This window comes from Sciurus vulgaris, assembly GCF_902686455.1.
Source record: "Sciurus vulgaris genome assembly, chromosome: 11".
NCBI classification, from domain to species: domain Eukaryota; kingdom Metazoa; phylum Chordata; class Mammalia; order Rodentia; family Sciuridae; genus Sciurus; species Sciurus vulgaris.
The window spans coordinates 107207449-107233015 of NC_136472.1; the positions used below are offsets into that span (position 1 = coordinate 107207449).

The window sequence follows — 25567 nt, forward strand, 5'->3', positions numbered from 1 at the left end:
CACTGAGTCCATGGTCTTTTGAGCACTATTCTACCATTCCTGGAGGTGCAAGCAACCCTGTCCACAAGCTCACACCATCAATCCATTTAACCTATAAAGGCTCATATACTTTTTTTCAGAAAACATTCAGAATCTTTCCATGAACAAAGGGCAAGAGCTTCTCACAGAACAATCAAGTGAAGAGTAGAGCTGGTAGGACTTGCTTGCTGCTTTACAGAAGACAGCAAAGGGACTAGAGTTACTAATTGAATATGACATAACCCAGTTAAAAGTAAAAGAGAATCTCTGAACCTCTGCCTTTCTGGGTTTACATATGGTCCAAGTAAATTCAGGATACACAAGCTACGTATGTTATAAGCACAAAACTCTACACAGAGAGCTAATCACAGAGTGAATAGAAGGATAATGACTCTGTCTACCTAGTAATGTATTTCAAAAATTGTTTGATACCCAGAAGTAGACAGTACTTAGCTTCCCTAGAGGTATATCAGAAGTCAACTGAAAAGATATTTTACTTGCTAGGGTCTTTCATGATCTATCTGTCTATATGACTTCCTCATATGCAGTACCACTAGTTAAATCTCTATCACTACCATGATAAGGCTAGAGGATCACAAGTTCAAAGCCAGCCTCAGTAAAAGCAAGGTGCTAAGCAACCCAATGAGACCCTGTCTCTAAATAAAATACAAAAAAGTAGGGCTGGAGACATGCCTCAGTGTTTGAATGTCCCTGAGTTCAATTCCTAAGTACCTCCCAAAAAATAAATCTAACATAGACATCATTTTCCAAGAAGTCTTCCCTGATCACCCCAAATTAATCCCCTTTTGCTATTACTCGGGTACTTTGCATGTGTTTATATTTTTTAATTTAAGACTGTATAGTAATAATTTGTTTATACATAATGACAAAGTCCTCATTCCATTCATACTGGTTTTACACTGTAACTTACAATGTGCCTAACACAACTAGGCTCTCAATTAAATGTTAACTAAATTGAACTTAAAAAATTCATAAGTCAAAAGCAAAAGTTACATGAACAATTAAAGACAAAGTGTTCCTAGATGAAAAGGCTTCCAATACGGGGAGGTGGGGATAAAAACAATCAAGTCTTTTTCTTCCCCTCTTCCAAACTAGTAAGTTTACAGAAGCGGAAAGGTGAAGAAGTTCTTATATTGTCAGAAAAAATAAAAAAAGTTTGAGATCAAAGTGCCTACATTATTTACTCTCTCAATGGCCAACATTATGACTATCTGCCCATAAAAAAGATCTGCATAAAAAATGCTGATGTGTCTATCACCAAACAAGGTGTCACTTATACCACAAAAGTTCTAGAAGGAGGACCAATAGGAGATAAATACTCACCAGCAGACAGTGGGCAAAGTCAGGACCTCCCACTAGGCCAGTAAAATTTCCCAGCTGCTCAGCAAGAGCTAAGAGTACCTCATCTTCATCATAAATTGTATCTGGAAATGACAACCACCAGACACTCATCAATAAGGATAGACAGATGGCCCTGAGCTGGACACATAAAAATAGAAAGACTCAACATGTAAATAATAAGATAGTCTAGTCATAATCCTAACAGCATTTTCTTCCTTCCTTATCAACAGTTTTCCTGAATCTGTTTTACAAAATTAGAAAGTCATACTCCATATCAATTACTTTCCCATTAGCTAAATGATTAATGTTTGAATATAACTAGCCATAACATTACAATATGTTTTGTTTCTTTTGCACGGAAAGCACCATGCACCAATTTTGTACTTAATGATACGCTGGATAATAAACTCTAAAAAACAAAGTTTTGAAAGTCACTGGAAAATAGAATGTCCACGTCTTTCTTTAAACAAAGATGCATACCTGTAAGGAATGGCAGCAGTTCAGTTCGGGTCCTTTCTACTCCAAGTGCTAGAGCAATTGTTGATAATTTCTTAATACTGTTGAGACGGAGCTTTAAAAACGAAAATGGAAAGAATAACAAACTAAGAAATGGCTGCAATTCAGACCAAAAACCAAAAGGGGCAAACAGGTGAAATAAGTGCATGCGGGTATAAAAATAAGATTTCCTAGGAGAAACACTGAAGAGCCCGGAAGAGAAATGACTGAAAGACAATACCCAGGAAGTAAGATAATGTTAAAATGAACAAACTCTGGCAGTAGTGAAGCAGATCAAACAGTTGAATACACCCCTGCCTTTTCAAAGAAAAATTCCATCGCGGCTGATACACCGACTCATACAGGTTAATCAGCCATCCCTACCTCCTTTCCACCCAACAAGCCCGGCCAGTTTCCAAGAGCCGAGGACTGCGCTGGGCTGCACTTCAAAGGGCCCCTTGGCATCCTGCGACCCGGAGGCCGCTCCAGCCCCTCACGGGGCAACCCCGCTCCCCTACTGCTGGCTTACCCACAAGGACAGCCGCACTGGCCCAGCGCTGGACGCGCCGTAGCCACCACACCGCCCCGAAGCTGCACAGAGGCGGGAAGCCGGTTGTCCGACGGTCGCCAGGGACCGTCGGGCGCCAAGCCAACGCCTCACAGATCCAGGGAATGGGTGCTGGAGAGGTCCACCGGACGGTCCGGGTAGGCCACCACAGACCTTCGAGAGTCCTTCCGTGCCTCCCCCTCAAGTTTCTGCTCCGAGTCCGGTATTTCAACCCATGGGCCTCCCCCATCGCGGCGCCAGTCTTCCCCATTTTCCTACCACACATCCCGCTGGGCCCGCCTCGACTCCCCGGCCCCAGTTCAGTACCTGCACATCCTCATTGCGGAGCTCGTCGATTAAAACCGCGATCGGGTATAGCGAATCATCTCCATCTCCGCCCGCTGCCCCCAGGCCGGTCCCGGGCCCCGCTGCGCCCGCCATGTTCTTTCTCCTCCGGCCGGTCGCCGCCGCCCGCCCCGCGCCCAGGCCCCGCCCCGCGCCCAGGCCCCGCCCCGCGCTCTGGACGGCTGGGCTGAGGTGGGTGCATGATCTCCGCAGGGGTGGGAGAAGTGAGTCTGTTCGCTCAGAGAGTCTCCCGCCCGACCCCCATTGCGGGAGTTGTAGGTCTGAACTCCAAAAGGGTGGACTAAGAAAACGAATGGAAACCCTGGGACCTTTACCCAGCCGAAAGAAACAGGGGTAGGGATTCATCCTGGCTGCTGTGTGGTCTGAAGGAGCCAGGAACCTTACCTGAGTGATCCGTGTTGTGCCCGCTCAGGACTCAGGCTGGCCAACGACGACACTCGAGGCCAGGAGGAAAAAGGCTTTAGCGCCTCCTCTGGTTTAATCCTGGCTCTGAGCCATCGGGTCTCCAACCCTAATTTCTCCTCTTGGTCTCAAGCCTTCACAGAACCCCTCCACCTCTTCCTTTGGCCTGTTCTCCAGAATCGTAGCTGGCTCCTCTCTGAAAGAAAAATAACGCGGGCGGTGAGAGAAAATGAACAGTGCTGTCCAAACTCCCCAGTCAATATTTTTTCCACGCAAGCTGTTGAAAACATGCTGCTCTCTTGTTTTTGTGTTTCTTTTCAGTTTGGTACTGGAATGGTGCCTTATGTTGTATTTTCTTCCTCCCATTTTTTAGCTCTTTAGCATGCAAGAAGTACAACAATCAAGCAAAACTAGGACAAGCTTTAATCCTTCCAAATTGGGTGGGGTAGAGTCTTTGCCGGTACAAGAAAGCCTAAATTGTCCTCCCCAGACCTCCAAGAGTCCTCAAAGGCAGCAGTGGGAGGAAACGGGGATCTGGGATTTCTTTCTTACAAAACTGTGGAAAGTCTTCATTTAGCCTTTTAGGTCAGCACAAAATAACTAAAATATCCTGTCTGTGTTTGTTTTGGACTGGTATTTAAGCAACTTAGAGTGATGACTGCATGTTATGATAAGCTCTGAAATGATATGTACATCTAACAAAACTGAAATTATTAATAAATAAAATTTAGGAGGCCTTTTTAAAGCATGGAGCTCTGGGAAGTCAACAAAAACCACATTCTTCTCTTCACTATGCTCCACACATCTCCATGTGACAGCCTTTAGTAGTAGTGAAAGTCTGGGAATCAAGAGACCTAAACAGTTTTTCTCAAATTAGTTCTGGGTGGATGTATTCTCCAGCCTTTTAATTTTAGTTTTTATATTTTTTTTTTTAGATTTGCATAAGCATGTTCAGATTGTTATGATGACTATAAGTATTGCCACATAAGTTCAGAACCTACATGTATACTTCAGTGCTGTTTTGATTGTTCTGAGATAATAAGAAAAGAAGAGAGATGGATTTAAAATGAAAAAGATGCTTTCAAGCACATAATAAAAGCCAAGTGACATCATGGGACTGTGCAGTCTCAATAGTCCTAAAAGAGGTGAGGGAATTAAGATATCATAGGTCACTTGGTAGATTCAAAAAAAGATGAACTTTAGCAGGCAATATCATAGTCACAATATAAGAAATGGTTTCTTTAGTTTTAGCAAAAGTCACCCTTTGTCATGTTAAATTAACACAATATTAATAACTTGAATAGTATTATTTTGTGGTTTTAATTGTATTTTATTTGTAAGTCTTTTGGTTTTGTAATTGTTTGAGAATTACAAGTAAAGTATAAAAGAACATTATAGTCCTACTTTATATTTGTAAATTTAAGTAACATTATAATAAGGATAATTTAAGTTGACTGGGAGTTTTCAGGGTTTTTTTGTTTTGTTTTTGTTTTTCCTTTAAAAATGACCCATGTACTACTCAAGTTTGAGAGACAGGGATAAGACGTTTTTCATTTAGTACTTTACCAGTTAGGAGCTCAGAGAAGGTTCCTACTGGTATGGAAAGGATAAATCTGATCTTTATACTTTATGTAAGAAGTCTTCGGAAATGATAAAGGAAGCAAGCTCAGAGAGAAGCAGATTAAGTCAGTTCCACACATATCATCACTGATATTAGCTCAAGCTTAGAAGAGCTAATAAGCTAACAAAAACTGGCACATGGATGCTAAGCTGTTTTGTTTAAAACTCAGATATGATTTGCTTATGCAAGCACAATGAACTGGAGACCTAAAGAATACCTATGATTAAATATGAAATCACAAACTGAGAAAATAGGCGCCAGAAAATTGCCTGGTTTGAGAGTCGTCAGTGCTGGACTTCAATTCCCACTGCTGTCTGACTCACGGTGACCCACCTCTCCTTATGCCTCAATTGTACTTTACACCCCCTCACTCCCAATAAAATGGAGTTAACCACCTCTGCTTCCTGCTCTACTTTCTGTGATGTTGTGAGAATAACTCAGGTAATAAACATGGAGATGCTAATAAATCCCTCAATAAAGAAAGTGATCAAAACAGACTGCAACAGAAAGAAGCTATTTAAAAAACTGGGCCAGGGCAGTCTTTGGCACAGTGTGGTCTGCTTACCATCTAAATCACTTAAAATTTCTGTTAAAAATGCAGATTCCTGCTGGGAGTGGGGGCACATGCCTGTAATCCTAGCTGCTCTGGAGGCTGAGGAAGGAAGATTATGAGTTCAAAGCCAGCCTCAGCAAGTTAGCGAGGTCCTGAGGCCCTGAGCAATTTAGGGAAACCCTGTCTCAAAACAACAAAACAAAACAAAACAAAGCCAAAAAAAGGACTGAGGATGTGGCTCAGTGGTTAAGCACCCCTGGCAATCCCTGGGTAACCAAAAAAAAAAAAAAGATTGCAGGTTGCTGGCCTCCTACTCTAGACCAACTGAATCAGAGTCCCTAAGAATGGAGCCAGATGTTTTACAGTGCTCTGCAGAAATTCTAACATGAATTGACATTTGAAAGACATTGATTTAAAAAGTTCACTAGAAAAATAATTTCCATGTCAATGAACAAGCATCTGCTGAGGTAGAATCTGAAAAGAATCTTTGGAGGTCACCTCTGGCAGAATAAAAGCAAGTGATAGTTCTAACTTCTTATCAATAAGCAATTCTGTTCCTATTTGCCATGGATAGTCTACCAGATTAAAAAGATAATCCATCTTGCTGGATTCCTGGAAGTTAGCCAAATGCTACCAGTTCAGGACTGTGGCATTGAATAATTTCTACATCTTCCTTTCCTCTCTACTGCTCCCTTTGGCCTCCTGTCCACTTCTCTCACACACTACAAGAAACTAATGACCAGGGAACACCGGAGGCAACTGCTGAGATTAGGTTAAGGATTTAAGGCAACCCTAGGGAAACAGCAACATTCTCAGCACAAAATCCTTGAGTTCTGACACCCAAGTGCAATCCAGGAAAGACAGGTTTGGACTTGTCCTATAAGACAAAGCATCAAAAACATGGGGAGACACAGGCAGATGGAATTGACAGCCACCAACTCTTGGGCGTAAAATAGCTCAAGAGAAAAGGATCGATTCTGAGGAAATCTGAATGACATCATTATCATTCTCTGTGGGCACCTCCACTCATGTTTAGTAAGCTTACTTCTTCCTCACAATGATGGGGATTTACAAATAGGTGTTCATACAAATGCTGATCTGATTCAGAGTCACCCACTTGTGAGAGAAGGTAAGCTGCAGAACTGTAGGCAACTCTCTCAGGGCAGACCAGAATATGTCCCATTGTGAAAGGGCCATTGAGAGAGTGGCAGATGGCCTAGCTCATGCACAGAAAACCTAAGGCACACAAAGGTACTTTCCAACTACAGTCATTCCTTGGTATCTCAGTATCTGATGAGTTCTAGGAACCCCTCTCCATGCCAAAACCCTGAGGATGCTCAAACCACTTCTACAAAACAACATAGTGTTTGCATATAACTTACATATGTCCTCCCCATATACTTTAAAACATCTCTAGATTATCTGTAATACCTAATACAATGTCAAAGCTATGTAAATAGTTACTGTGCTATATTCTTTAAGGAATGACACGGAAAACAGTCCATGTTCAACACAGATTTTTTTTTTTAATGCTTTTATTTCATGCCAGATTGAATCCATGGGTGCAGAGCTCACAGATAAGGAGATGACAACTGAGTTCATTTAGGAAGATGACCCTGGTAAACTAATTCCTGAGTCTGTACTTAAAACATTAGAAAGCAGTAATTATCACCATGGCATTAATGATATCTTAAGTTTATATTTATGCAAACAATGTCATCATTCTGTGGAATTCATTTCCACTCAATATTTTTGCCTTTTTCCCTTCTCGGTTTTCTTTAGGGGCAAATTTCTAATCCCATTTTTATAGACAGAAATACTCCAACAAAGAGAAAAAGACTTTACCTGAAGTCACACAATCAGATAGATGAAGCTGTGGAAATCATAATCAAGTATATCACCACTCCCTGCCTTGTCCACTACTATTCCACAGCTTATGACTATATATAAAACTTTGGATTTCTAGAGCAAAACATTGTTTGAAGTTTTGGGACAAGCAAATCAAAGAAATGGAACTATTGGTTCTAGTTCAGGACAGTCCTTACAGTGGTTAAGAGAACATGCTCTGGAAGTTGGGAAGATGAGATTAAAATTTCAGCTCTAGCTGGCATAGCAGTGCACTCCTGAAATCCCAGTGACTGGGGAAGTTGAGGCAGGAATATTGTAAATTCAAGATCAGCCTGGGCAATTTTTTTTTTTTTTTTTTTTTTTTTTTTTTTGGTGGTACTGGGGATTGAACTCAGGGCCAGCTGAGCTATCTCCCCAGCCCCAGCCTGGGTAATTTAATGAGTTCTTTTCTGGGGGAAAAAAAAAAGGAAGGAAGGAATTCCAGCTCTGGCAATTACTAGTTGTATGAAGTTGGGCAAGTAATGTATCCTGTGTGAATCTTGGTTTTTATGTCTATAGAGTGGAACTGTCAAGCTTACCTAATGTGGTTGATAAGAAGATTAAATTCATATAAAGTGCTTAATTAATGCCTGGCAACAGGAAGCCTCAAATATTAGCCATTAATTATAATTATCTTCTGAGAAAGTAGAAGCAGGTAAGAAAACATTCTGGTCAATCAAGTTTTGGCAACAGGGAAGACTAGTGTGAAAGAATGAAAGGGGTACATGGCTTAGACTTAGATGTGACTCAAGGTCTTCTAGAAGAGTTTTCATTGTAAAACAGGAGTTTTACCTCTCAGAATTGTGAGGAATATGATCATAATGTTAAATGCTTTGTCAATAGAAAACACTACACAAATGTTAGAAGTTGTGTCATTTATTATCAAGGACTCACTGAATCTGGTACCCATGCCAAGCACAAAAAGAGAACATCTGGAGACCTATGCTTAAGGTTGGAAGGCCCCCCAACTTCCCAAGAACAGCATTCAGAATTAGTACTTCCTTTACCCACAAAGGTAGATTTAAGCTATAGCAAATCTGGAGATCAAACAAGCACAATGACCTTTCTCAAGTCTTGGCCTCAAGTCCTCCTGTAGGCTCTAATGTTTTCCAGACAGAAGTCCTGTTTTTATTGCCAGATGTTATACATAGCTCAACAAAACCATTTGTTACAGTGTCAGGTGAAAAAGCAGAGCATAACAGTTTCATTGAAGTTGCAGGTATAATTTGAGCTGCAGTGTTCAGAACAGATTCCTCCTAAATGGATAATTTGATTTTTATAGATAAAAGAAATTAGTTTAGGGGCTGAGGGTGTAGCTCAGAGGTAGAGAACTTGCCTAGCATTACAAGGCCCTGAGTTCCATCCCCAGCACCACCACCAAAAAAAAAAAAAAAAAAAAAATCTTAATTTTTTTAAAAGTGAGAACCATGACAGTACATATAGTATCTTACCATTTGTTTAAACTAGAATACACACTTATATGCTTACATATGTATATTTAAAAACTCTATAAGGACATGTACAAGTAACATTGGTTGATTGTGGTAAAGTAACTGGGTACCTGGGAAACAGACATGGGAGATTTTTCAATGTATAGTATTTGTCCCTTATTTTGTACTACTTGCCAAATCTGGGATTTTCCTCAAACTTCGCCCATTTTCCCACTAATGTCCCTTTTCTGTTGCAGGACTCAATTCAGTGTATCCCATTGCATCTAGGCTTTTTGAATTCTGAACCATGAAGATTATTACCTATAGAAACAAACCTTTAGGCTCTTGGTTACCATACTACAGGCTGTCTTCTGCTTCCTCCTAGATGGTCTTGCCTGTGGCATCCACAGATGTATGTGTAGTATAATAGACTCCTCCTGCCCAGCTATTCCCTGTAGCGGCCCTGCTATATCCAGAAGGCAGAGGCCAGATTTGCTTCCTGTCTCTTACTTTTCCAAGCCTCTTATCACGGTGTCTTGCTCTAGACCCAGCCAATGAAAGCACAGCTTTCGGCAGCTGGCACACTGCCTCCAGGCTTCAGCTAAACAGAGGTTTGATTTCACAAAGGCAGGACTTACTTAAAACATCTCTGTTCCCCGGAAAGCCCGTGGTAGGAGTCTCCCCTGAAGATGATATTCCTTCCTGCTTCCTTTTCTGATCTGCCCGAAGAACTGTTAAGAGAAAAGTCACAAGAGTGAGAAAGGCTCACTGCCAAGATCCCCTGGACATGCCTTTCATATCTCGGCAGAAATCCAGCTGGGTCTGTAATCAGAAACCGGAATTTCCACTAACTTCTAGGACTTCAGGAAATTAGCTCCCTCTCTGATCTAGCTATGTGATTAAAATTAGCTGGGCCCCACAGTGTTCCAGAAAAACCCCCTACAAAGACTGAATGTCCTATCTACACACTGTCTCACACTGTCTAGAAGACAACCTTCAGGCTCTGGTTAGGGAAAGTAGATTAAGAAGATGATTAAAAAAAAAAAAAAGCGAAACAGCCTTCACTAGGTCTTGTTCTCTCTGCCCATCTAATCCTTCCAGGTTCTTCATCATAACATCCAGAAAGGAAGCCAAGGACTGGAGATTTCAAAGAGGTCACGATGAGCTGGGGATGTCGCTCAATGGTGAAGTACTTGCCTGTGGGCAGGGACCTGGTTCCATCCCCAGCACCACAAAACAATTGGGACAAGGGCAGTGACAAAGAGATCATAACACAGGGAGTACAGATCATTACTCATTAAAAAGAGAGACTCTGGCTGGATGAGGTGATGCAAGGCTCTGATCCCAGTGCCTCAGGAGGCAAGTTCAAAGCCAGCCTCATCAATTGTGAGGTCCTAAGTAACTCAGTCAGTCTCTAAATAAACAAAAAGGGCTGGGGATGTGGCTCAGTGTTTGAGTGCCCCTGGGATCATTCCCCGTACAAAAAAAAAAAAAAAAAAAAAAACCCTCTGGAGCCAGATTGCTTGGGTTTGAATCCCAGGTCTGCAACTTTCTACCAGGTGATCTTGCGCAAAACACATATCTCTGAGCATTAGTTTCCCCATCTATGTAACGAGGTTAATAGTTATTACCTCATAAAGTTGTTGTATGGGTTATGTGAGAAGAAGCAACTGAAATCATTCATGACATAAAGCAAATGTTTTCTTTCCTTTTCTTTGCAGTGCTGAGGATCAAACTCAGAGTCTTGTGCATGGCGTCATGCAGAGGCAATCACTCTACCACGAGTGGTACTGGGACTACATCCTCAGCCCAAATGCTTCATAAATGTTAGTGGTTATTTGCATTATTTCTCCACAGAGCAAATCTGACTATCTAGAAGGTGTATTAAAAACAAAAACAAAAAACATGTACATGGTGGTGCGTGCCTATAATCCCAGCAACTCCAGAGCCGAGTCAGGAAGATCACAAGTTCAAGGCCAAGTTCGTGAGATCTTGTTTCAAAATAATAAAAAAGTAAAAAGGTCTGGGGGTGTAGCTCAGCAGTAGAGTACTCCTGGATTAAATCCCTAATACCAAATACATGCAAAAAAGTACAAACAAACAAAATACCAGCCCAAAACCCATATAGTCCCCATGTTTCTAATGTTAAACTCAAAGGAGAGTGTCACGTGTCACACATATGAAGAATGAAATTCCTATTCTACATTTGGCAGAGCTAGACTTATTCCTCAAGGACCACGTGGGCCTAGAGGGGTTATCTGACACTTTTAAAATGCAAATTCTAACCAGGCACAGTGGCACACTCCTAGAGACTCAGAAGGCTGAGGCAGGAAGACTGAAAGTTTAAGGACACCCTCAGCAGTTTAACAAGACCCTAAGCAAATTAACAAGACCCTGTCTCAAAATAAAAAATTAAAAGGGGATGGTTAAACCTAGATTCCCTTCAACAGATGAATGGATAAAGAAACTGTAGTATATATACAAAATGGACTATTAGCCTTAAAGAAGAATGAAATTATGGCATTTGTCAGTAAATGAAACGAGAATATTATGCTAAGTGAAATAAGCCAATCCCAAAGAACCAAAGGCCAAATGTTTTCTTTGATACGCAGATGCTAATTCACAATAAGGGGGGTGCAGCACAGAATAGAGGTACTTTGGACTAGACAGAGGGGAGTGAAGGGAGGGGAGAAGGGATAGGGGTAGGAATGATAGAATGAATCAGACATTATTACCCTATGTGCATGTATGATTACATGAACTGTGTAACTCTCCATCATATACACCAGAAGAATGAGAAGTTAAACTCCTATTTATACATGATGTATCAAAACGCATCCTACCACCATGTATAACTAATTAGAACAAATTAAAAAATATCAAAAAGGGGGAGGGCTGGTTAAGTATCCCTGAATTGAATCCCTGATACCAAGAAAAAAAGATTCTACTTCCTTCTGCAAATGTTCATTCCCACCATATGGTGTAGGCATGGGGACCAAAGAAGGTATCCTAAGCTCTTTTTCTTCACAGGTCTCAAACCCTGCTAAATGTCATACCCTTCCATTAAACTACTGAGCTATAGATGATGTTTTGGCATCTGAAGAAGAGAACCTTAGACATTTATATATTCTTTGGGTTGTCTTTGACAATGCCAGTAAATTAACAGTGGTAGAGTTAGCATCATATGGTTTGCTCATATACGAACATTTGAAAATGGGCAAATAGCTGATATATTTCCCCCCCTCAACCAAATATATATCCTTTATTATGTACATATACAATCAAGGTCAGGGCAAATAGAAACTAAAATTAATGGAGAAGTGTCAACTTATATATCATCTACCAGGGGATCACTGTTGTGATGGACAATTCATCCTTTGCTAAGTTGTGGATATGGTTTTCTCCAAGAAATGTTCACAACTATTAACAATACAAGAAGGCAGTGGCTTTTGGCTCCTTAGGATTGGCTTATTTCACTTAGCATAATATTATCCAGTTTCATTTACTGATTCTAAAAAAATACAATTCACATATTTCAACTTACATTGAAATTACACCACAAATAGCAAATAAAGAAACAAGCTACATTGCAGAAGGGAAAGATGCTTTGAAATTTTTAGTGAGAGTAGGATGCCCTCTGCTGGACACTAGGGGATCCTTTACAATGGCATTGCAGACAAGGCTGCCTGAAGTTGTCAGACAGAAAAAAAAAATTATGACAAATTTAAACTTTGGTACTGCTTTTTTAGAATATCTCTAGTAATCACAGACTATAAGGACACAAATATAGCAAAAGACCCAAGGAAAGGGGGAAGGGCTCTCAGAAAAATTCTTGATTCTTTTATAAATGTAGCACTAAAAACTCAGACTTCTTTCCTACAAAGTATATCCACAAAGTTCACCAGTGAGAAATGAATGGGAATGTGGTATAGAAAATACCAGGGAGGTTTAGGTTTAGAGACACAGGTTAATAGGGACACAAGAAAGAAGTGAAACCAACTCACGAATGGAACATGGTGTCTACTTGTTGGGCGACTGAACACATTTTAGGTCATTTCTCTCAAAACGAGATTAACCTTTGCTCTCATGTCCAAAGGGGTGGCAGCAGCCCCAGGAAAGCTCTTTCTACAGACCAGTGGCAAAAGAACAAAGGAAAGTCTTCACTGCACCCATCTCAAATAAACAGTTGTTTTTTAAAAACTGTAAAAGCTCATTTCCCCAGTGTGTCCTGGGTTGAATGGAGAGCTTAATATCCACACATTTTATTTTCCACTGTCCTGCTCAGTACAGCCACAGGTCCTACAAGGGTCAGAGTTGAAGGCAGGAAGTCTTCCTTGAAGGTAGCCTGCCTGCTCATTCTCTCCTAATAAACAAACCAATAAATGGCACTGAATAGGTCTGAAATTGCCCAAACCGTAGTCAACTCTTCTTTTTTTCTTCCAGATGTGTTATCATTCAGTGTACCCAGATGAGAGAATCAATGGGAGGAAGACTGCAGTAAATTATTAACATCCATTAGTGTACTTCAGTGCCATATTAGTTAATTGTTTCCCGGCAAGCAGGGCCCAAAGGGCATGGGAGATAGGGCAAGTAAGGTTTGACAGGTCAGAGTAGGTAGAGAAAAGGGACTGTGAAGGGGAAGAGGCCTATATCAAGGCCTAGGTGATCAGAGGTCAGGATTAGAAAAAGACATGAAATATTCTACCTGTTTAATTATCTTGAGCTTTGCTGTGAGGTTTGCCTGTTGTCTTTATCAAGAGCAGTGGTATTCAACTCTGGCTGTATTAGAAAAATCATCTAAGGAGATTTTGTTTTGTTTTTGTTTTTGCAGTTCTGGGGATTGAACCCAGGGGGCTTTACCACTGAGCTACACCCCAAAACCTTTTTATTTTTTATTTTAAAGCAAAGTCTTGTTAAGTTATCTAGACTGGCCTCAAACTTGTTTTGGTCCTCTCTCAGTCTCTTGAATGCCTGGGATTATAGGCATGCACCACCATGCCCACTCATCTATGGCATTTTTATAAAAGAAATGGTGCCTGAGTCCATACCTAGATACTAACTCAGAATTCCTTGGGGTCAACCAGAGTGGCAATGTTAAAAGGTTCCCGGGTAACTGTCTTGAGCAATTCTGCTTGAGAATTGCTGCCTCATAGGTTATAACTTCTCCAGCATTGACTACACCCTTGCTGAAGTAGCAAGCAAACAAGCTGAAAAGCAGACCCTTCTCATTTGGCAATTTAGAACTTGTGAGCTAAAATGACAAATCAAAGGCCAAGGGCACCAGTTGCCAAACACTTTTTCTGCAAGCAAAAGATCAAAGAGCCCTCTTGAGGTAGGTAATATCTGGAATCCATGGTTGAAGGTCTCAGGAAAACCCTTGCCAGAAGTCTGTCTTAAGCTACACACTCTTTTTGGCTATTAGTGCCATCAGGAAGTCACCTGGTTTATGCTTTTATCTCTAAGCATGGAATGACAGAATAAGCCCAAAAAATTAGAAGCAAACTCAAAATCTCTACTTATCTTGAAGTATTTCTAAGGTACTTGAACATTCACTTACATTTTAAGAAAATAAATAAATAAAAACTGATATTCTGGTAAAATACTACTTGAGCCCAATTGTTAAACACGATTTATTTAGTCTACAAAGCTACAACAGGAAATTTTTAGTCTGTCCTTATCACTACAGTTCCAAAATCTCATATCCTAATTGGGAGTTCCCTTATTTATCAAATTTGTTGGTTATAATTTGTTTAAATGGCAGGTCTAAGCTGAACTCCACAGCTGAAGACAGCTAAAACAGATTTGAGTTTTAAAAATATCATTTACTACTTAATATTATTTGATCTGAATGTATGTCTACAAAGCCATCTTGTGTCAGACACCCTTTCCCTAGTGAGGCATGTCGTGAGTAGGACTTAGACCTGCAGGCCAAGCTTGCTCACGCACATACATTCAGAAGTTCTCCTGCAATAGGTCTGATGAGGCTCCAAAATCAAGTGATAATAGAAATATTCAAGGAAAGTACCTCCTCTCTCTTTATAGGTTACCCTGAGGAATTTGTGCAGAAGACTGTGTACTACAGGAGAATTGCTGAACTATACACACGTTAAGCCTGATTCATAAATTGCCCTTTCAGGACTGCAGGACTTATGACCTGCTGTACTTTCTGTGGTCCAAGAATCCATCCCAAATTCAGAATAACAGTTGTTTATTAGTTCCAAGAGTCATTTTTTTTTTTAAACTCTTCTTTGTTGTAAATAAACACATACAGACACGGGTGCAGTGGTGTACACCTTTAATCCCAGCAGCTCTGGAGGATTGTGAGTTCAAAGCCAGCCTCAGCAAAAGTAAGGCACTAAGCAACTCAGTGAGACCCTGTCTCTAAAAAAAAAATACAAAATAGGGCTGGGGTATGGCTCAGTTGTCAAGTGCCCCTGAGTAAAATACCTGGTACCCTTCCACAAAAAACAACATGTACAAGACCAAAGTGTACAGGAAACCTTGTTAAACACTGGGATACACAGAATCGTGGCAAGGTGCTTGCCTCAGATGTGTAAACAATGTTTTTGGGAGACAGGTAGACAAGGTTTCTACATGAAAGTTCCATATCCTTAGTAAAGACACTTCAGAAAAAAAAGTAATCACAAGGCGTGAAGTCTAGAACACTCAGGCCTAAGAGAGTAACAGATAAACAGAGAAGATGGCATTCTAGACAAGGGAAAGAAATTAAGGCTGTGACCTTCTCCCTGCTGGAACTAGATTAATAAAGGCATTCTCCTCTAAAACAACATGAGAGGAATAAACCAAATCTCAAGACCATTTTGGATCCTATGGGGAGAAAAATTATAATCATGGTACAAAACCTGATGGCTACTAGAAGTAATTACTGGGTATAAGGTGGGAGATTTCGGATAATGTTAGAAATTTATTTACAAAAAATGTTTTATTCCTCCTGACAACCCCGAACAACAGGGAATATTCAAATGTTAGATATAGCTGGATTGAAATTTCTCTGGAAAGTAGAATTTCACAGACCAGAGATTCTCAATCCAAAAACTAAACATGGATCTAGAAACTCTTTTAGGTACAATTTTCAAACATTAAATAATTCCTACTGTTTTTTCCATAGATAAAAAAGAACTAACCCTCATTGGGTTTCCCAAAGGCTTCTTCCTAAGGTTTTCAGGACAAACATTCTGGGCTACTTGGTACAAGGCAAGTTTGTGAGGGGTGGGATTTAGGGAAGCAGGATTTAAAAGCTGAAAGCAAAAGAAAACATATCACCTAAGAAAAGGAAAATCAAACTGTGAAGATTTATTTTAACTCCTTCTTTCACAGAAAATACAGTAAGTATGGAATGTAAACACTGACACATGAAATAAAGTACAAGATCAGGAAGACAAATGAATCGGATAATACTCTTGCTTCCACACTGTACTGCTTCCTGATTTCATTTGCAGCATAAATCACATGATTAAAAGATTATAAAAATTAAAGGCAACATTCAGATTTACAGATACACCAAAGAGCCTCTGAAATCCAACAATGCCATATGGAATTCTGATCTTTCTGCTTCAAAAAAATTAAAGCTTAGTACATGTCCACTTAGCTGCTTTACTCAAGGCATTTAATGTAGGAGCGTAAGAATGGATTAACACATGAGTATTACCATGTCTGTGGGGGTAAAGATTTAATTGTGCCTCTTTTCCCTCATTAGGAGACTAAAATTAACCAAATTAAAAGCAGGACTGCCTGGTATGGCCAGGTGAGTATACAGTCACAGTGAATTCTTATTTCTATAAATCTCAGGAAATGCAAAACACAAGAAAGGATTGTCACTGGAAATGTTCACCCCAGATCTCATGCTGCAGAAATTCACAGGGTTTTCAAAGTTCTTCCTCAGAACTTCAAACTAGGATGAATGACCTAAATAAATAGCTGGGATCAAGACCTACCTTGATTTGAATCAAAGAATCTGCTTCTAAACTTGAATTCAGTGATAAAACATATGGTTTAAAATTTGCTTGATTATCCCCCAAATTTAAAAATGACCTGTCTTCTTTTTCATCAGATGACACCTGCCAGGTGAGAGGTAAGTTTTGATTATAGGTGTCTAATATACAGACGTGTTCAGCAATGGCTGGTACTCAGTGCCACAAAATTCGGTTTCAGATGGCTGCCTGAAAGCTGGAGATGTGGGAATCCTAGATTTGCCACAACTAAAGGCTTACAATCAAAGGCTATTATGAATAATCTGTAGTCCCTCATTCTTCAATACCTAACAGTCTCTGGAGTAATAAGTACCTTAGTCACTTTTTCTTCACAGGGAACAGAGCAGTTAGCTTAAGCTGAATTTTGACTCTTTGGAGGAGAAATGCTACCCTGACCAGGTGAGGTAAAGTTAACATCCCTGTATTGCTGAGAGATGGAGATTTTAAAACGTGTTCATAAAACATCACGCACAAAAAAACACCTCCACATGTGAGCTATTCATTTTTGTATCCCTTACCTTCAGCAGATGGTATAGTGCTATGCAATTTGTTGTGCTCTCACTAAAGATACATAGAGAAAGCTGAAATAAGGCTTTCAAAGGGAGAGGAACTGATATTCCCAAGGAAGCCCTGCATCAATTCTGGACTTTTTTGTGCTATAATTAAGTTCTTGCTCAAAAGGTCTTTTTAAACTTTTTTTCCAAACAAGCAAGATGGTAAAATGATCAGTATTCTACCACTTTTTTGTTTCTGTGCCAGGGATTGAACATAGGATGTTGCCTATGCTAAGCACATGCTCCACAACTGAGCTACTATACCACTCTGATTAGAAAAAAAGCACTCTTTGTTGACCTCCATTACTGAACTTTTCTATTTATCCCTCCCTGCAAAAAATGGAGGACCCTTGCCCCTGTGAAGGACAGCACACCAATACCAAAGTAAGGCAAATGCTTCAATTACAGTTCCCTGTCCTGTAGGCAGATCATATATCCACTGTTTTTTTTTTTTTTGATTTGTTTTGTTTTTAGCAAACAGTAATCAAATATTTAGAATTAAAAGCCAGAAATTTTTCAGATAAGTGAGAATCCAGTCTATCTTTACTTTCTAGTTACCGTCTATACCTATCACCTTTCCAGTGCTTCAACTCCAGCTCAGATATTCCTTTAACACGAACTTCCAAGAGAGACTTGTTCTAAGAACCTCCCATTTCTCCTGTGACCACATCTTCTCCTCTCTTGGGTTCAGTTCCTATTAGAAAGTTCTTTTCTTGAAAACTGAAAGATGGAAACTAAAGAATAGATTCATCCTGTTTGCAGATACCAAAAACATTGACCCTTAGGGAAATAAGGCACATGTAATGTGGCCCCCAATGGACAATAGAAATAGTACTGATAGTTGTATCCTGTGTGGCTGCAAAGGAACATGACTTCCAAAATAAGCAGTACTTTCTGGCCATGAGCCTGGCTACATCACAGAGCACTGCTTTGATGGTTTATCTAACATTCAGGCAGATTGAAGGCTCCAAAGAACTAAAAGAAATACAAATAAAATTCTTCCTTAAAATAGAAAGTTACACTATCAATCAGGTCTCTAGTCAACTTCATCATCAGTGTGTTTTCACAGTTGAGGAAGCATGGAAAAGCACTAGATGAGAGAAGTCAGGCAACACAGGTTCTATCTAGCCCCAGCTCAGCTACTTACTACGTGACCTCAGGTAAGTCACTTCACCTCCAATCTTCAGTCTGTTTCTTCATCTGTAAAATGGGGATAAGTCACCAGTCTCGTCTACCTCACACTGATTGTGAGGATCAGTGAGATGTTGTGAAAGTGCCTTGTCAACTGTGAAATACAGTGTAAAGTTAAAGTAATAGTATACACTTATACATTTTAATTGGGTCCTAATCGTTGCCTATTTGCCTAAAAGTGCTCCATGCAGGATGTGCTTGTGACAGAGCTGAAAAATAGGTGCTATAATTACATACTGGTCCTTTTCACTAGGATTGTTTAAAAAAAAAAAAAGTCTTAATTTCTTCAGAAATGGCCTTAGAATACATTATTTAAAAACAGGATGTTATCCAAATCTACCAACTGATAGAACTAAATTTCTCCAATGATGCCCTACTTGGATTAAATAGTTTAGTCTGTTGTTACTGTTATACAGAGGAGTCTAGAATTAAGATAGAGCATGCTAAAACTTAAAATGACAATAACAACAAAAAACTAACCATACAGTGAAAGTTAGTTGTAAAGGAAATAAAATGAAAATTAGAGGCATCATATGTAATAAAATCAGGTCACAGTTCCTCAAATGGTCGCCTTTTTCCTGAGATAGCTCCAGGACAGGGTCCTAGTCCTGTGAAGTGCTTGATAGAAGCTTTGTCTTGCTGGAGGTGAAAAGGACATGTCAGTTGGCAAGTAGGCTGTGCTCAATTTCAGCACTAGGATTTGAACAAGGTCTGCTAGGAGCTGCCAGACAGCTTTGGTGGAGGAGCCCACACGGCCTAAGAGAGCCTTGCTAGTTCTCAGATGCCAGGCCAGAGTGTGGAGAACAGCTTAGCACAGCAATCCAGTCCAAGGACTTTCAATTCTTCCTGTAAGGTGATTCTGTTCTTCTCCGGTCTAGTAAATAATTTAATAGAAGAAAGACAATGAGATGTGGAGCAAAATATCTCCCCCTGCTTCAGGGCCTGCCTCTATCTGCAAGAAGTTTACATGCAAAACAGAGACAGACTAGAAGCAAATGCAACTATGACTAGCCCAAAGCACCCAGATTCCAGTATTCGTGTCAATTGACCTTTATTACAAATATTACAGGCAATGACTTGGAGGAATCACTAGTTAACAAGATGGCTGTCCTTTGGGACCATGGGTGTGTAGCTAACCTCCACTTTTCTTCCTGATTTGCTTTATTTTCCGGGGTTTAAGGATGGTGTAGTTTGCATACACTGTATACTGATCTGACAGGAAGGGGACATAGAATGCTCGAAGCAGCTTTGAAGATCTGAAAAACAAAGGAGGAGGAAAAAAGAAAAGAAAGGAAAAAGTTTTATCATTTAGGATAATTTACTAATGACACTGAAAGTGATTAAAGGAAAGTACAGGGGTAAGGATTATTTTTATGGTTTTATTAGTGCACTATAGTTATACAATATAGTGGGGTTCATTTTGACATATCCATAAATGCATATAACTCCGTTTGCTCCATTTCAATACCCAGTACTACTTCTTTTCCTCCTCTCCTCCTTCCCACTAATCCCCTTCCTCTACCCTACTAGTCGTTTATTTATTTATTCATTTTTAATTGGTAAATGAACTATATAAGTTAGAATGTACTGTAATATATTCATACATGCACACAGAATAATTTGATCACCTTCAATCCCCAGTTCTTCCCCTACGAGGATTACATTTTATACAAACAGCACATAAAACATAAAAGCTGTTAAGTAATAGATCATGACAAAAGACTTAAGACCCAGTACCTTGTTACTCATGACAGTCTCCCTAATAAGCCATGATATGTCCTTCAAAATGGCTCTCAATGAGGCAGACATCATTACCCTATGTACATGTATGATTACATGAATGGTGTGAATCTACATCATGTATAACCATAGAAATAAAAAGTTGTACCCCATTTGTGTAGAAAATCAAAATACAGTCTGTAAAAATGAAAAAAAAAAATAGCTCTCAAGTTTTCCTTTTGCATAAAATGTTCCAAAGAAGGATTCCAGGTCACTCACAGGGTTGCTATTACTGAAATGAATTCTTAACACCCAAATGGTTACTGCACCTAAGAAAATATAGCAATGCCCAATACTGTAATGACTCTGACTGCAGTTCTGAATTTTTTTAGATAGGTAAAGAAAACTGTATCCTGAGAGAGTCTACACATGTCTCTGGAAAATTCTATCAACTTATTATTGAAATATGAGAACAACTGAAAACTTGAATTTCTCAGGAGTTTCTTAAGAAAAATTTGCTTTTAAATATATTATTCAATCAATCTGATAATTCTATGAGCAAAGTGACATTATTAACCCTGTTTTATAGATGGGGAACTGAGATTCAAACTTGCCTCAAGTCACACAGGTTAAGCAAGTTGTTCAGGCTCATCTAGTAAATGATGGAGACTCATTCACATTTGGGCTTGATTCTAGAATCTGCTTGCTTAACCATTATAGTTTATACTACATCCCAGGAACCAGCAAACAGGATCTATCATTTCCTAGAAAAAGTTGTAGTGACAGCTTCAAATTCTATAGGAAGTTTTACTTCCTGACTGTGATTTCTGATTCTGAAAATCAAAAGTTGGCCCAGTTACTGCCACCCTAAATGAGATTTCTCAGGGGTGTTCCACTGCCAGTCTTTTTCCAAATTCTAAACTTGTAAATGTCATGTCAACGTGGCATTTGTACTGGCAGCCTACCTCTAGGTTTGGCAAACTCCTGCAATGCCTGCACACAATGATATCGTGCTTGGCAAACACACCTCTTAGTGATACTTCCCAACTGGGACATTGGCAGTGCCCTGTGCTCAGAGATGCACTTCATTTCAGCAACTAACAGCTCAAGGGCTTTGACAGAGAAAGGAGGCTTAAAGGAGGGACACTTGAGATAATGCGGGGCTCCTCCAAACAGAATGAACAGGAAGAGGAAGCACCTGTCTCAGACAAAAGGAAGTTAATTTACTCTTTTTGTCTAGGTTGCAAGATAAGGTGATAATCGGAACATAAAGGTGCAAGCTGGAGCAAACTCCTGCAAGTCTAGGTGTTTATTTCCATTCCAGATGTCACCACAAGAAAGGCTTCATGAATATAGTCATTATACATTCCTGGTCAACTCAGCCTTCGGTGTAACATCAGAGTTCACTGGACCCAAATGCAGTTTTATACTTTCTTTTTGGAGAAGTTCCTTGCTTTTGAGGAGGAATCCTATTTATAATTTTATTCTTTTTAGAGTCTTCCAAAGAACAAAGAAAATATGACATCTAATGAGTAGTTAGTTGTAGTCAGGGACAATGTTCGTTTCAGTGTGTGTGTGCGTGTGTGTGTGTGTGTGTGTGTGTGTGTGTGTGTGTGTATTTACAACTAGAAGAATATAGAAAAAGTTATTACATTTTCAAATGAAAAAAATTTGTTATCCTTTTATTCTTACTTTTGTAAGTTATTTATGAAATAACTAAAAGTATAAAAAGCAAAAAGAGTTCATTGAGCTGAGACAGTAGATGGTGATGACTACTTTCCTGGTATGATAACAGATTGTGTCAGGTGGTTCCAAAGATACTCTGGAAAACTATCTCAGGCTGCACATAGGACATATCATCATCAAAAATAATGACTGGGCTAAAATGGAAGAAGAAATTCTATGCATTATTTTTTAGTTCAAAGGCAAGCTGAAAAAAGGTAAAAGAAGAGATTAGGAAAAATATCTGCAATATACATAAGAGAGGATTAAAGTCTAGAATATATAAACTATTCCTGCAATAAATAAGACAACTCAGGGGAAAAATGACAAGGGATATGAATAGGGAAGATAAATGAAAATGGCCAATAAATATATAAATTGCCATTCCATCTTACTAGTAGTCACAGAAATGCAATCCTAGATATAATGTTCAATAATCAGGTTTGGAAATGTTAAAAAGTTTGAGCAGTATCGAATATTGATGAGGAATTAGGAAATAGATATTACCAGTGAAAATGTAAACCTGCAAAGTCACTTCGAAAGGCAATTTCTAGTAATATCAAAACAAAAATTATGCACTCCCTATGATATAGCAGAATACTTTTAGTTTTTACCATCTCATTTATATTTTCTTGTTTCACAAATAACTTTGGATTCCATTTATAACAGAAAATTTCAAACATACACAAGAGTAGGCAGCAGCTAGGCATGGTAATGCACACCTGTAATCCCAGCAACTTGGGAGGTTGAGGGATCTCAAGTTCTAGGCCAGCCTTGACAACTGTGTGAGGCCTCGTCTCAAGGTAAAAAAATAAAAAGAGCTGTGGATGTAGCTTAATGGTAAAGTGTCCCTCAGTATCAAAAACAGAAAACAACAACATCAAAAATAACTCATAATATTATTGTAAAAATAACAGAAAAAATTTTCAAAAAAAATTAACTTCAAATTCTTAAAAAAAAAAAAAAAAAAAGAAAGAAAGAAAACCTATGTGCCTCCTACAGTAAGATTTTGTGCACTGGCCATGCAGATCTAAAAGTCTGTACTCAAAGGGCTAATAATCTACTTAGAAGAAAAAGAATATGAATGACACATAACCATAATTGAGCATAAACTAAGTACTAAATCACTGATACACAAGTTCAAAATGATAATACACAAGTTCAGAAGGGAGATCAAACTGTGAAGGCTGGGAAAAAGTGTGTAACACATATCATTTAATTTTATTCACCCAACATTCTAAGATACACTAAGTGAAAAAAGCAACTTGTCCAATCATAACCAAATTCACGGGAATCTGAGGTTAAATGCTCTGTCCACTCAATAGCAACTAGAGACAGACTAAATAAGTTCCAAACTCTTTTTCATAGCCTAAAGTGCCATAGGGGATGTAGCCCCTTATGGCTTACTGGTCCTATCCCACCTCATGTCATTTTCCTCTTTGCTGTCTATGTGCCTGCCACACCAACCTCCTTTCAATCCTCAAAAACACAAGTTTCTGCTGGGCGTACAGGCATACACCTGCAACCCAAGAGTCCCAGGAGGCTGAGGCAGGAGAATTACAGGTCAATCTAAGCAACTAAGCAAGACATCTCAAAATAAAAAAGGGTTAATGATGTAGCTTAGGGGTGGAGTACCCTGGGTTCAATCTCTAATACCAGAAAACAACAACAAAAATAAATAAATACCCACCGAGTTCCTTCATATCCTAGGGCCTTTGAATATGCTGTTTCCTCAGCCTAGAACATGCTTCCATCCTGTTTTTCTCATGACTGAGTCCGTCTCACTTTTCATATCTTAGCTTAAAAGCTACCTCCTTTGAGAGGATGTCTAACCATCCAATTAAACACTAGGTTTCTACTTCTTTCACTTATTCTCTCTCAGTGTACCTCACAAATTCTTTTGTTGCATTCTTCACAATCTATAATTACTTGTTGGTTAACTTGTTTATTGTCTTTCCTTCCACCCACACATCTAGACTTCAGGGACCATGTCTGTTTTACTTCCCAATATGTGTCTGGCACTAATAAATGTTAAAAAAAAAAAAAAAAAACACATTGGGAGGATGGATGGATGGACAGACAGATGAATGAAGAGAGCAAGGGAGGAATATTACACAAATAAGATATGAGTTTAATCCAACTTAGTGCAACCACAAGTAACTGAGTACCACAGCAAACAAGGAGTTAAATAAGTGCCAGGAATGCAATGATGAACAAGAAAGGGTTTCTACTGCCAATAAGGAATTCAAAATCCAAGAATCTGTGGTCTGGGAAAACCACCTTGCTCAGGACAAACATGGGTCTGACTTCACTATATCAAGAGAGTCAAGAAACGCCCAATTCTGCTATGTTCCCTCAGTGTAAGACTATTAGATAATCAGCATCAAGTTCTAAATAATGTGCTCGGGAAACAAGGAGGCATTTCTAGTTAAGTCTGAACATGAAACCATATAAGAGGTGGGGATTAAACATAAGGAGATGCTAAGAAGAATCTTTTCCCTAGTGTGGCACTAGGAAACACTTACTCAAAGGCAGCTTCCTTCTCTCTTGCCAGCTCTCGGTGTGATTTTGGACAGCATCAGCTATCTTAACATGCAAAGCCACTAACTTCTAGAAGAAGTAAGAACCAGTCAAGGTATACTTAGACCCATTCTCATCTCTGAGCTGGGATGGAAAGATTGTGATTTTTTTTTTTTTAAACCAAAAGAACAAGTTGGCTTGAGGTCTTCATTTCTAACACTATAGCTGCTGTTCTCAACTTCTTTTTTATTTTAAATTAACTAACTAAACTTTCTATTGGATTAATTTCTTTACCATCAATAGCTTTAATATGTTAAGCATGACTGGGGCATTTTGAATGTGTTGTACTGTTGCTGGAAAAAGATAATCAAATTGGAGCCAGGTGTGGTGGTGCACACCTGTAATCCCAGTGGCTTAGGAGGCTGAGGTAGGAGGATCAAGAGTTCAAAGCCAGCTTCAGCAATTTAGCAAGGCCCTAAGCAACTCCTAGGGTCCTGTCTCTAAATAAAACATACAAAGGGCTGGGGATGTGGTCAGTGGTAAAGTGCCCCTGGGTTCAATCCTACAAAAAAAAAAAAAAAAAAAAAAATTGTCAAATCAGTTTTTTGCCTTTGTGAAAGAAGAGAGCAGTTGAGCATTGGAATACTATGGAACATGCATGGAAGCAAAGATTATATTGACTCACAAACTAGAATAAAATTCATGCCTATCAAGACTCATACAACAATGTCTGCAATAAAGGGAAATGCTAAATGACCCTAGGGAGTACAGGCAGCATAAATCAGGGAGATGTGAAATATGTACCTCTATTATGGAAACTGAAATATTTCCCCTCCCAGTGAGAAAGGCACTCAAGCAATTCAAGGATGAAACAGATCTGGACAAAGCAACTGCCTGAACAACATAATTAGCTGACAGCTTAGAATGTTTCTAATTCAATTACCAGCCCTGTTTATCAGGGCCGGGGAGCATTTTGCTGTGGAGATTTAAATCTGCACTTACTGACGTCAATGGAAGATTGGCTGCCAGTTCCTGATGTCACCAGTTCAGCAAGCACAAATGGAAATGCTGGGGCAATTTGTCATTTAGAAAAAAAGCATTCTGGTACTCAGATTTTCTTATTTTTATCTACCTATTCATCCATCCATCCATCCAAATATGTACCTGCCCATTCAACCATTAAAACATC

The 25567-nt window shown here is 39.3% G+C and overlaps 2 protein-coding genes across 13 annotated transcripts in view; both read right to left on the minus strand.

Annotated features, from left to right (window-relative positions):
• Positions 1 to 2910, minus strand: part of PPP2R1B (protein phosphatase 2 scaffold subunit Abeta) — a 38088-nt gene extending 35178 nt beyond the window's left edge. For all 9 annotated transcript variants that reach the window (XR_013757470.1, XM_079101605.1, XM_079101604.1 and 6 more), the window contains exons 1-3: positions 2750 to 2910; positions 1861 to 1951; positions 1363 to 1463 (exon numbers count right to left, since the gene is read on the minus strand). Coding sequence is in view for 8 of the 9 variants with exons in the window: in XM_079101605.1 (XP_078957731.1) it covers positions 1363 to 1463; positions 1861 to 1951; positions 2750 to 2863 (306 nt within the window). In the remaining variant the exon portion in view is untranslated. The remainder of the gene's footprint in view (positions 1 to 1362; positions 1464 to 1860; positions 1952 to 2749) is intronic.
• ALG9 (ALG9 alpha-1,2-mannosyltransferase) overlaps positions 1416 to 25567 on the minus strand; it is a 99029-nt gene continuing 74877 nt past the window's right edge. Inside the window, exons 15-18 of one of the 4 annotated variants that reach the window (XR_013757472.1) lie at positions 9320 to 9412; positions 3173 to 3382; positions 1861 to 1951; positions 1416 to 1463 (exon numbers count right to left, since the gene is read on the minus strand). Coding sequence is in view for 2 of the 4 variants with exons in the window: in XM_079101617.1 (XP_078957743.1) it covers positions 19254 to 19291; positions 19555 to 19673 (157 nt within the window). In the remaining 2 variants the exon portion in view is untranslated. Of the gene's footprint in view, positions 1464 to 1860; positions 1952 to 3172; positions 3383 to 9319; positions 9413 to 15969; positions 19292 to 19554; positions 19674 to 25567 lie in introns of those variants that run through there. The other 3 variants (XR_013757471.1, XM_079101617.1, XM_079101618.1) reach the window with 3 other exon arrangements.